Source organism: Drosophila simulans, chromosome 2L (genome assembly GCF_016746395.2).
Source record: "Drosophila simulans strain w501 chromosome 2L, Prin_Dsim_3.1, whole genome shotgun sequence".
NCBI classification, from domain to species: domain Eukaryota; kingdom Metazoa; phylum Arthropoda; class Insecta; order Diptera; family Drosophilidae; genus Drosophila; species Drosophila simulans.
Window position 1 is genome coordinate 17902139 of NC_052520.2, and position 12268 is coordinate 17914406.

The following is a 12268-nucleotide window of genomic DNA, read 5'->3' on the forward strand; positions in this document are numbered from 1 at the left end:
AACGAGTCATTTTCACTCGGTTGCTCGGAGGGGAAGATTGTTTCGCTCGACCAAAATGGGTACTCGATTAGAAGTTATTGGGCTGAAAGATATCCAGGAGTTCCAACAGCTCTACAAGCAAAGCTGGCCAAAATATTGCCAGGAGTACTACTGCCTTGATAACTTTGTGGAATTTCTGAAAAAACAACCCCACATGAGGAACATTAAGATGTACACATTGGATACAAAACAAGCCAGAGATGAAGGTCTTTTTGTCATAGTGGTGAGTTCTACATACATGTTTAGACTGCATTTTACCCGAGTAAAAAACTCACTAAGAGAGGCGGCCCTCTCTTAGGATCGCTATCAACTATTCGTAGGCTGCTTGAACAACACAAACGGCCTTGTTAGAAAAGCTCTGGATTTGCTGGACTGGTCGACGGGTCTGAAATGCAGTTCAATACCCTCCAGACACATTGGTGCCCTGGATAGTCTGGTGGAGTCCAAGAAGTTGGATCTGGTGTTCAGGGACTGCACGAATTTGTTTTTTATGAAAGCCGAGGACGCTCTCAAGCTGAGAGTCGAGTAAGAAATAATAATCTATTTACCATAACGAGTTGTATATGATCTAAGTTTTGTAGACCCCCGACTGGATTTGTTTTAAAATCGCTGAGCGTGGCAGATGCTCCATTGGTCAACGCGGAGTGGCCCAATCATCATGAGGGATCTTTGTTCTTCGTAGAAAGGCAGATTCGCCTGTGCGTCAGTGTTGGATTGTACCAGGAAGACACTCAGGAACTAGTTGCCTGGTGCATTAGGTGAGACAAATATATTTCTGTAAAGACACATTAACTGATTTCAAAATCTGTAGGTTACAAGGCGGCTACTTGGGCGCCCTGCAAGTGAAAGATTCGCACAAGCGTCGTGGATTTGGCAGTGTGGTGACGAGGGAAATTGCATACCGCCTAGCTGCCCAAGGTCACGATGTAATGGCCCTCGTGGGCCCCTCGAATAAGCCTTCATCGGGGATGTTTAGCAAACTGGGCTTCCAGGTCATCGAACAATGCTTCTGGCTAAGAACGGAACCCACCGAGGGGCAGTTCACATGGCCCGAGGGCGAGTAGTAGTTGGTGTTTAAATGTCTGTATTAAAATATTACGACTTTCGGTTGTATATGAATACAAGTTTGGTATAAAAATATGCCAAGGCATTTGCGCTATGCTTATTCTAAAACTCTAAACGGGCGAGCAATCTCTGGCAGCGATCTTCTAATTGAAGGGGACTACACTGGATAGTCGGATCCTCTGTCAGAGTCCGGGTGATCTTACTTAAGCACTCGAGATCGTATTGCACATGATAGTCGTTCATTGTGTAGCTATCGAATAGTAAAAATTTGGTGGCTACGGTTCCCTCTGCCAATCGGCGAGCGGCTATAAACTCCAGGAGTTCTATAAAATCGAGGTAGTTGATGCCAAAGCTGGCCCTCAGCATTGTCTGGCAGTGGGCCTCAAAGTTGTCCATCTGCTGGCAGTCGGAGATCTCATTGCAAACGGCCTTCAGGTTGTTCTTAAGGTTCTGCCAGACCATGGATATGTTGCAGCCATTGAACCAGTTGTGATTGACGGATATGGTGTCTGTTAGGTTCCACACCTGATGAAACCAGCCACTGGGCACGAACACAGCTTCGTTGGCCTGCTGATTAATGGTGTAATATCGCACGTTGTGCTCATCCAGCATTTTCTCGTCTATACTAAAGGGCAGGTTTCCCAGGCGATCGTTGAGTTTGAGTTCTTCTCCCGGCGGCATTATCAGCCATTTCTTAAGGCCCACTATATTGGTGGACCAACTGAAAGAGCCAAACACGTCCGCATGATAGGAGGTCCTAGAATGGAAGGCAATTTAGCATGAGAAAACCAGGTAAGGCATCTAAATAGACCATGAGTTCTTGGGCCCCATGTAGACGAATCGGTAGTCGTCCTTCCCCTGCTGAATCAGTTGTTCGTTGAGCCAGTCGGAGGCAAAGTATTTAGGCACCTTGTAGAAGTTATAGCCCGGCATTTGGGCAGCCAGATGCCAGTCCTTGAGGTAGAGATTGTCCCTGCTCGCGGGAACCACATTACTATTCACTTCCGCCGACGTCCACGGAGCTGACGATTGACTTTCGATGCTACTCCTCCACTTCGTCAGGTAGTCGTGGAAGTTGAGCTCCAGTTTGGTGTGACTATTGAAATACGACGAATTGCAATCTGCAACTGGAACCGGGCCATCGCTGATCTTGGTTTTGAGGTAGTCAAAGTTGATGGAAGATGCACTCGGATTGGAGTTGAGATCCCGCGACTCTGGACTAGACTGGACTACAGTCCAGTTCTGGCACTCCCAGTCGTTTGACACGTTGGCTATGATGACCGGAATGTTCTTGTGCATGTAGCGCCAGAAAAAATCGTTATAATCTAGTCCAGAACATCGCTCGATTTCCTCGGGCAGCTGTGTGTCTGTTTCCACGACTTCCTCGGGATGCAACTGGAGCAGGACATCCCCATCCCGCTCCTCGGACGCCATTCGATCTGGCTGTGGGTCTTTGAGGCGCTCAAATCCCTAATCATGCACTGGCTGTTCCTTTTTAAGTTCCTTGTATAAAATTCCAAAACGATATTTTGTTGCAACTTTTCAGTGTGACCATCGCCACAAAATAACATATGGTCTTGCCGTTATATCAATGTGACCGTTTACAGGTTTCTTTATAGCCGATAGTTTTGGTATTTCTCAAGGATGGGTTTGAACGAAGACTACGAATTCATTTTAATAAATTTAAATTAACTTAAAAGGAACTTATGAAAGAACATTCTTAAAATAAGAAAGCTAGCAACCCAATAAGTTTACTTCACAAATTGTTTAATAATTAAATTCCAAATGGCTATTTTATGCGATTTTTTATCAGCGACTACATGTATGTAGGTGTAGGTTGGCTGTTATTTATCTAGCACAGTTTCAAACACAATGAATGTAAAAAAGTTTTTGACATACCGTGACTTGTCCCGCCGACTTGACCAGCCGACTGGCCCGCCGAGTATATTCCGTATAAATATATTCTTGATCAAGATCAATAGGCGAGCCGACCTGGTGATGTCCCTCTGTCCGTATGAACGTCGAGATCTCAGAAAGAGATTCAGCATACAGATTCTGGAGACAAGTTTTTTTTTCATAATTTTATTAATCGTGTAAATTTCTGTCGACTTGCAAAAATCTTTTTGCCACGCCCACTCTAACGCCCTAAAGACGCCAAACCGTTCACGCGTAATTTTTAACTTTTTTTCTCATTTCATTGCCCAAATAGCTATATCTCAGAATTATGATATAATTTTGCGATGCATAACGGGTATCTGATAGTCGGGGAACTCGACTATAGGATTCTCTATTGTTATTATTTAGAATTCACCTATAAAAACCGAAATAATAAAAAAATAAAAACCCACCCTATGTTCCAAACATCACCGTTCCACGATTTCCAGAAATAAAACAATTTATTATTTTCTTTAATTGGTTTTATATTTACTGCAGTTGGTTTGCCTTTAGAGTTTTATTTGCTAAACATTTTACCATTTTCAAGTTTTTAACTACAATTTGGTTTTACATATGCGTGTCTGAGATTGTGTGTTTGTTTCTGTTCAATTTCAAACTGAGGAAGAGATCAAATAAGTGTAAGACATTTGGAGAATCGAGTTGTAGTGTATATATGCATGTTGTTCTATGCTAGTCGGTTGTATTTCTAGATCTAGGCATATTCGTATATGTATAAACTTTACAGATATTTATTTTCGACCTTCCAGGCCAGACTTATAGCTACGTGATTACCAACAAATCTGCTCATCAGACCAGTACAATAATACGCTCGAATCGCTTGCTAGAAAACTATATAATGACCATACAAATTAGCGTATAGGTAAAAATGCTATATACACATACAAAATCGTACAAAACGTAACAGTAGATTCTCATGCTAGCAATCGTTATAAAGGTGTTTACAATTTATTATTCGGTTTCGGTTTAGAAAATGTACAATTATTGATTTTGTCTTGGGTTTTTGGTTTTTCGGTTTTAAATTTTTCGGTTTTCGGCTTGCAATATTGGTTTAGTATGTATAATTTGTTTACTTAGGCTAAGCGCATTTTTCTATATTTCCATCTTGTGTTTTCTTTTTTTGTTTAGAAGGTACAGAGAGACTGACTGAGAGATCTATGTATCTGTGTATCTGGTAGGTGAAAACGAATGTAGTATGTATGTACTATATGCTGCAAAACTTCTATATCATTATAAATTTTTGCTATACTTATTGTGATCGAAATCTATGTACAGTGTTCGTGTAGCAGGCAGTGCCACGCCTACACTTTGCTTACGAACTAATTTAGTATTTATTACGCTATTTATTCATTCAGTTTCGACGCCCTCGAACTGCTTAAAAATTTAACTAAACATTTCATTTACGTCCCGCCCTCGCTGGAACTAAAGTATTCAATTACTTTACTCATTGTTTATAAGTGTATGCTTTCCCACTCATAAGTATTCGCATTGGATTTAATGCTAAATCAAATACTTCGTTAATTAAATATCTTAGCTTAATACATGCTTGATATGTAGTTCTCATGTAAATCAGTGGAATAATTGAAAGTTCACAGAAGGGAAGTGGAGTGTTTGTTGGTCCAGTTGGAGATGAGCTAACAAAGTCTGGTTTCTATATGGATTCGAGGTAGGAAATAACTTAGTGTTACGTTAATTTTGTGTGGGTCTCTGGTGCAATTTATAAGTAGGTGTGTTCTTCCTTGGCAGTCTGTAGATTGTCACAAAATGAAAAGAAATTCGATTCGATTACCAGGGGGAAAGATCGAGGAAGTTACTTCCCAAGCCAAATAATCAGGCATTTAAATGTTTACGTATCTTAAAAGTATGTATTTAAAGCTTATACGAATCGTAGGTATCTATATCATTAGTTAAATTTACGTTCTTTTAAATTTGCTACATAGGTCTATCCACTATACATCTGAAGCAGCAGTTCAATCGATTTCTCCTACGATTTTGGGGACTTCCCCGGCATTTCCGGTACAACCTCGGTGTGTTTGGGTCCGCTGCTCAATTAGCTGGACGTACAGTTGTACGGGTCGTCCGTGCGGAAGTTCGGATGATCCTCGAAGGGTTTCACGCCCGCTGCCTTTTTGTCGTCCCTCAGCTTTTCCACCTGCTGCATAACCCTGAGGAAATTGCCGCCGGCCAGCTTCGTCAGCTCGTCAATTGTCCAGCCGCCGCCAAGGAGTTCGGCAAACAGAGTCGGATATGAAGACACATCCTCCAGTCCTTTGGGCGTACTAAAATTAGAAGTTGGTATCTCAATGCATTAGCTTTTTGTCGGAATACGAGCTATAAATTTAGGAAAAAATGCTTCCGCATAACACATATTTCAAAAAATTTCTACGCACAATTAAATTAAATTTTCGTGCACTACATACAAAATAAATTGGCTAAGCTGTCCAGAGGCAGAGCCCACGGCAAACGAACTCTGGGCGTAATAAAGTCGCATTGGGTCAAGCTACAGAGGAAAACAAATAAATAATGGATGGCACACAAAGGAAAATAAATAATAAATATACATTTTGCAGCCCGAACACTCAAGTGCTCGGTAATCATATTTTATGAACAGACATTTGTACAAATAAATAATAATTTAGTTTTCTATGCAGGCGTTTAGGCCAAACACGGTTTCAATGACACAAACAGCAAAAATATGGGTCATAATACCAGTAAGGATAAATTAAACAGGGTGATGCACCATAAATCCGATTTATTTATACTTATTAAAACAATCATTATTAATTAAATGGACTGCCAACTATGTAATATTATAAAAGCACTTTATAACAAATTATTATCAACATTATTATAAAACACTCGTGCCACCCTGCCGAGTCAATATAAAACAATTTAAGGATTTTCAAAAAATTTGCCAAATCGACTGCGGTTGAAAAACAATTTATGTCCTTTTCTCCTAGATTGGCTTTTGCCATTTTCAATTTCTCCATGCGAATGTGGGCAGAATGGTTTTCGAGTGTGTGCGTTTGTGTTGCCAAATTAATAGCACTTATTTGCGGCTTTTGATGGCCGAAACTTAAAATTCATTTCAATATTTCGATAAAATTATCGGCACAAGTAATGACAATTTAATTGAATAGATAAACCTCAACCTCAAAAAATGGGAAGGTGTCATAGGGGGAATGAGCCTTTAAAGTGGAAACTCGCGTTATTTGCTGAACATCAGCCCAGGATATCATCCATGCGGTTTGACACGAACCGGAAACAAGGCCATTTGACATTTGGTAATTTCATAGAATTTTAGATTATTTATTGTGCCATGCTCATGTTTGTTTCGTATTTCGGTCCCCGGCAATTGCCCCATAAATATTCATATACACCAATTTCAGTTTTCTTGTTTTCATTGGGCCCCGAAATACCTCAAAAACATTTATGTGGTCGCGCTGCCCCGAAAGACCAAAACAAAATGAAGTTCATTTCGGTGGAAATTGATTTACATTGACATTTTTATGTCGTCCTTGTTGTTATTTTTGCATGGGAATCCTGCACATACATATGCTCATTTTTGGCCATGTCCTCAAAATATTTAATGCAAAAACAGCCCAGCGAGATGAGACTGAACGAACAGGTAGGTTTATCAAAATTTCATCCTCAACATTTTGTTTGTTTTCGCATTGTGTCCACGATGCAATGAAATGGAAATCTATGCAAATGCATTCTCCGCAGCATCACGGGAATAATTACAACGATAATGAAGATGAATGAGCTTGATGATGGCCATGACGCTGAGTTCGGGGAAAAGGACATTCTGCCAGTGGGTCGGCTCATCGAGGTAATGAACATTTCGCTCCTGCTAATGGGGACAGGCTTTAAATACTTTTGGACAAATTCTGATTGGCTAGTGATTTACTGGCAGCTTTAGGCTGCGAGCTCATTTAAATACCAGATTTCGCAAATGGAATTTAGCTGGATTTTTCGGTACTTAAACATTTTGTTACATAGTTTTCCGGAGCATGCCGTCGTTGCAGTGTTTTCCCGTAATGTCACCCATTTAATACTCTAACGACTACCATAAGATCCCAATCCGCATACGATGGCTGATAATCCTTTATTAGTGGCCACCTGGATGCAAGTTGAGAGCTCATTAAATTAACTTGAAAATCTCGGTAAACAGATTGCACAAGTTGTTTGCGAAAACCATGAGAGAACAAAAGGGAAATGGTGGAAAAGTGCCCGTAATGAGCGGTAAAATAATAACGATCTATCCGCACCCATCGTGCTCTGGCAATATGCCAATTTTAAGTCCTCGGCCTTAAATATAATCAATTAATAACTTAAAAAACAGTGGGTAGATTGGCAGGCAAAGGAGGGGAAACCACCTGGAGGAAAACAGGCTTTATATGTATATATTGACTACGGCGAGGACGAGCGGAGGAATGCGAATTTAAGTGAAATAAATGACTTTTACTTACTAATTAATGCCGTCGTAGCCGGCGCCCAGTCCAACGTGATCGATGCCTGCGACTCGCTTAATGTGATTAATATGCGCTGTGTGTGTCGAAAGTGTGTTGGTCAGCGGAAGGATATCCGGTGGCAGGGTTGCCATTCGTCGTCAAGTTCATTAAGGGCCATTGTTGCAGGTCGGACGCCATTGTTGTTGTATGGCCGTCATAAGTCAGCGTTATTAAAATTTTCGCAAATTTGAAATGTGTCCAAGTCGACCCAAAAACAAAGAAATGGAAAGAAGTGGGCATTAGAGGAGCTTATTGCAGGACAAACACTTGGAAAATCGCTTTTTATTACCAATAATATTAATATGAAATTTACAATATGTAGTATATCTTGTTCATTTGCAATGTATTAATATATAATGAGCAAATCATTTAATCAATTTAAAATTGAAAAACAACATAATCTAATCTTCGTACTAATAATTTTTAGTTGTGTAGCCAAAAAAGTGGCGGGAAATCTGCGGGGGTTCAAAAGAAGACATCGAGTCAAGGAAGTGATTACGAGACCCATTTTGATGGCTCGTCAAAAGCAATGCCACAAAAATCAGAATAGGGACAGGATGAAGGGAGTGAAAAGAAGAGAAAAGGTAATAATGAACTAACTGAAACAATAGCCTGGCAATCAGGATTCAGCGCAACAAAGAGCAACCGCGGCCAAGTCACTGGCTTTGATTGATTTCGGATGGGGCAAAGTTCCCTCGAAGGCATCTAACAAGGTATATAAGTTATAGTACAACCCTTGTTAATTTTTTCACAGACAGCCATGTCACGTTTACGATAGATTTATTTAAATATTTATGGTGACTAAAAAGCTTCTGAAAAGGTGTCTATGATATAAAGGTGATTAGAGATTGTATCTATACTCCCCGAAATAAAAGTTAGAAACAGATGAAGTGTTACTTTATTCATATTCCAAATAACTAATGATAAACTATCTCACAAGATACAAATTATAAAAGTATCCTTTGAAAAGGGAGCACTTACCGACTGCATCGTGCACGGTTGAGTTGTCGCTGCAGGAGAGGAACTTCGAGTAGAAGTTGACCATGACCAGGCCGCCGTTCTTGGCCAGCGCCTGCAGGATGTCGTCCTGGACGTTTCGGCTCGTGTTGCACAGCTCGTAGGCGGAGGAGTGCGAGAATATCACAGGTGCCTCGCTCACCTCCAGGGCGTCCCTCATCGTGCCCTTGGAGACGTGGGACAGGTCGACCATCATTCCCAGTCGATTCATTTCGCGGATGATTGTCTGAAAGGCAAAGGGATTCGCGTGAGTGGATTAGTCAGAGGTGTGCATTCGTGGTTAGTTAGTGATTAGTGCTAAGAAGCTGCTAAGTCGCTGCTCCCTCCATTGTAGTTTACTTATGGGGGATTTCCGCAAGAGCGAAATGCCGAGGGCATAAAACCTAAGTCGCATGTCATAAAACATAAGTAATGACCAGCGGGCCAAAGGACATCTGGAAGCCGTTTTCATTATGCATGGGCTTTCATTTAACCTTTGAGTGCCAGTTGACCCCTGACCCCTAACCCCTAAACCGCTATCGACCTAAGTAAACTGATATTGCTGGCTGGCAGTGTAATTTGTATTTATGCGCGGATTTATGGGGATTCATTGGGCGAATCCGTGGTCGTGTGTGTCTGTGGGCTTACATAATTACTAATCTGATGCAAGCTGCCCCACCCCCCGCCCTATTAGCCCCAAGGAGGTCACCAGTTATGTGGCAAAATTTATTACACTGTTGGCCGTTAAATTAAGGAACTGTAATTAAACATTTCAATGGAGGAAGAATTACGCCAAATGAATCCTTATCTGGCTATAGATTCTTAGATATATCCATATTCAGAAGAAAACAGCAAAAATAATATGGAGCATTTGTTAAATAGTTCGTTTCAATTACAAATAGTACAATATCTTAAATTTTAAATTAACCGTGTAATTTCTTTTCCAATATTTATGGAACTGATTAAAGTTAGCACTCGAGTTATCTTGAGTGTTTGTTCGCGTAATCACAAATAACTTTTAATTTGCATCCTTTATTTGCTGGCCAATTTGCAGTGTATTTTATGTGCGATTCCGGTCCGCAGATAATTTTTAATTGCTGGCACATATAGCCGACATATCGGCATGCTGATAAGTATATATACACTCACCCACACAGGCACGTGAATATATATTTATATAACAACCATATAGCCATGTCAATTGGAGGCGGCGGCATTTCGGTGCCTCTCAAATTAGCCAACAATTTGTTGTTGTTTGCTGCTTGTTTGTGTGTGTGTGTGCAATTGGGCGGGGTGTGTACTTAATGGGCGTGGCATTAAGGGCGAAGGAGAGCACACACACACACACGCAAGCTCGCGACGGAACTAATTGCAATTGTGTGCGTACGAGAAAATGTGTATTAAATGCTTATTGTCGCTTAATTACGCACACAAAATGGCACACGGAAAAGGGCGGAGGGGCGTGGCAGGATTCGATTTTGAGTGCTAGTATGGCATTAAATCTTAATTAGGGGTGCATAGGCACAAATTGGTTTTATGCACTTGTCTGTCTGTCAGTGTGTGTAGTAAATTAAAACTACGAAATTATTTGGTGATTAATTACTTGGCAAGCCAGGCGGAAATAAATAATTTGTCAGGCAATATTTACTACTGTATATAAGCACATATTTATTGATATTTATGCGGCTTATTTGCATGAAACCCGAGCACGGGCAATCATTGTGCAGTTATAAAATATACATAATTACAATAAATTCAATTGGAATATGTTTTCCTCTCCGGTTTATGGCGACGATTCTCCATTCGATGCTGGTCAGTCGCATTTAATTGCATTTTTAATTGCGGGTTTTCGGTTTATTTCCGGTAAATAATCAAAGGAAACAAATATTCCAAAATTCCTTGCCAAACTTAATTCTCCCACGGCAAAAAGAAATTTTAATATTTGTGTGTGCAAATAAGTATGCGCAATGTCTCGACTCGTGCTTTTACTTTGACACATTTTAGCCTGCGGCCTGTGTGTCCTGCGAGAAGGACATTCGAACAAAGCCTCGCAGCCAACAATGCTTTGGGTGGACAATATTTAACAATGACAGGCTGGCATTTTTCTGTCGCTCAATTTCTATGGAAACTTTTCACATTTACTCATTAATGTCAGCAGAATTTCAGTAGTTCTTTTTACTGGTTGGTATTTGTATATGTTTGGCCAACAATACGGAATTCCTGACAGTTTGACACGAGCGGAAAAATCGCTTCGATTGTTATTAATTTTGTATCAATGGCTTTTATGATTTAAATAATTTTGTATAGATTAGCCCCGAAGCTTTTGTGGAATTCCACTTTTTTGGACAGCTGTATTCTGTATTCTGACCCGCCGTCAATTAAACTGAAATTGTTCGCATCGATATGGAATTTGTTACCGAAAAATATTTAATATGCAATTTGTGAATTTCGCTAAGCAAGGCCAAACACAAAAATTGCATTTCGCTTTGCATGAAGATTTACCAACTGCAGGGGCAATTAGTTTAAGCCTGCAGAACAACAACCAGCAAGTCGCGTTTAAATTGAATTTATTTTCAAATTAATTTAAAATTTTCGCTAAATCTGGGAAACAACAGCGCAAAATCTGCACATGCGAGAGGTGCGGAAAAACTCTGTTTGCAATAATCGCTCGGAAGAGTAAATAAATAAACTCGACACGGAATAAATCCCAGCAAGTTGTTGGCCCTTTTCACAGGAGCATTAGGGTACAATGCAAAAACTCATTAAAACTTTAAATTGAAATAAAATAAATGCATAACCACATAACTTGTATGAATAAACTGAGCTGCAAGTGTTTGCGTTCGTGCTATGCATTTGGCAAAGGGAAAATTTGGGCAAGGAAAACTTACGATTTTTTAAAAATAATTTTTTCATATTTTAATAGCTTTCCAAACTATTAATGGCCTATTTTTTTTAACAACTATGCAAGTTTATCAATTTAGATCTAAGCATTGTTGCGACTAAAGAAAGATAATTTATTCGAAAATTTTACAATTTCAAAACTCCACTTTTGTGTGTTTTCCCTTTCATCGCCACGATGCAGCTTTTCCTGACCCAGTTATCAATTATCAATTATCGCTTATGCATGGCAAATAGAAGAAAATGCCAATTTGTAATTCCATTAGCCCGGGACCCATAACGTTTGATTTATAAGTTTGAGTGCGTAAATATGTGCAAATGCATTCAGGACCAACGGGAAGCCGGGAAAATGGGCTGTCGGCTTGGGGAAAACCGCCATCGTCTTGGGTTACGGGGTTGTTTAAATATTTGAAAATCCATTAAGCATATTGACAATGCCGATGTGTCTGTCTGCGTAAGGATTTACATGGCCATGTTTGTGTGGGGGAGTCCGCATCCCGGCTCTTATTTAAATATGGCCGCCTTAGGGTTTTCCTCTTTTCCCTTTCGCATTTTCCTTCTTCCCCAGCGAGCATCCACTGCCCCCTTCACACTGATTTGGATCCCGCTGAATGGATCATTAGTGCAGCTAATGGCGCAGACAATAAATGGCGCGGCCACGCCTACAATTTGAATTTGAATATGAATTGAAATGGCTCAATGTACACTGGGAATACGACCTTTAAACAACTTGAAAAGACTTCGATGTATTAATGTATTAAAATCTTCGATTTTTCAGATTTCTTGTTATCTGTATGTAACTG

At 40.1% G+C, this 12268-nt stretch overlaps 3 protein-coding genes across 4 annotated transcripts in view; 1 reads left to right on the forward strand and 2 right to left on the reverse strand.

The window, feature by feature from the left end:
* The first annotated feature begins 55 nt into the window (after positions 1–55).
* LOC6732658 lies at positions 56–1179 on the forward strand. The gene is made up of 4 exons (XM_002079739.4): positions 56–262; positions 338–564; positions 621–797; positions 851–1179. The coding sequence occupies exons 1-4, from the start codon at positions 56–58 to the stop codon at positions 1101–1103; spliced, it is 864 nt and encodes a 287-aa protein (XP_002079775.1). The 3' UTR covers positions 1104–1179.
* Positions 1107–2691, reverse strand: LOC6732659 (2-oxoglutarate and iron-dependent oxygenase JMJD4 homolog). Its single transcript, XM_002079740.4, has 2 exons — positions 1916–2691; positions 1107–1861 (listed from the first exon to the last, which is right to left on the reverse strand). The coding sequence occupies exons 1-2, from the start codon at positions 2536–2538 to the stop codon at positions 1207–1209; spliced, it is 1278 nt and encodes a 425-aa protein (XP_002079776.1). The 5' UTR covers positions 2539–2691; the 3' UTR covers positions 1107–1206.
* An 815-nt stretch (positions 2692–3506) lies between these two features.
* Positions 3507–12268, reverse strand: part of LOC6732660 — a 123814-nt gene continuing 115052 nt past the window's right edge. For both annotated transcript variants that reach the window (XM_016178153.3, XM_016178154.3), the window contains exons 13-15: positions 8553–8814; positions 7530–7605; positions 3507–5336 (exon numbers count right to left, since the gene is read on the reverse strand). In XM_016178153.3, the coding sequence (XP_016025372.1) occupies positions 5108–5336; positions 7530–7605; positions 8553–8814 (567 nt within the window). In that variant the 3' untranslated portion in view covers positions 3507–5107. The remainder of the gene's footprint in view (positions 5337–7529; positions 7606–8552; positions 8815–12268) is intronic.

What these genes read in the sequence shown, in the direction of transcription:
- LOC6732658 (XM_002079739.4), top strand. Translation starts at nt 56, where the DNA reads ATGGGTACTCGATTAGAAGTTATTGGGCTGAAAGATATCCAGGAGTTC. An exon ending in GCTCTCAAGCTGAGAGTCGA is followed by an intron (nt 565 to 620) that starts GTAAGAAATAAT and finishes TAAGTTTTGTAG; the next exon opens with ACCCCCGACTGGATTTGTTT. An exon ending in CTAGTTGCCTGGTGCATTAG is followed by an intron (nt 798 to 850) that starts GTGAGACAAATA and finishes CAAAATCTGTAG; the next exon opens with GTTACAAGGCGGCTACTTGG.
- LOC6732659 (XM_002079740.4), bottom strand. Translation starts at nt 2,538, where the DNA reads ATGGCGTCCGAGGAGCGGGATGGGGATGTCCTGCTCCAGTTGCATCCC. An exon ending in ATGGGGCCCAAGAACTCATG is followed by an intron (nt 1,862 to 1,915) that starts GTCTATTTAGAT and finishes CTTCCATTCTAG; the next exon opens with GACCTCCTATCATGCGGACG.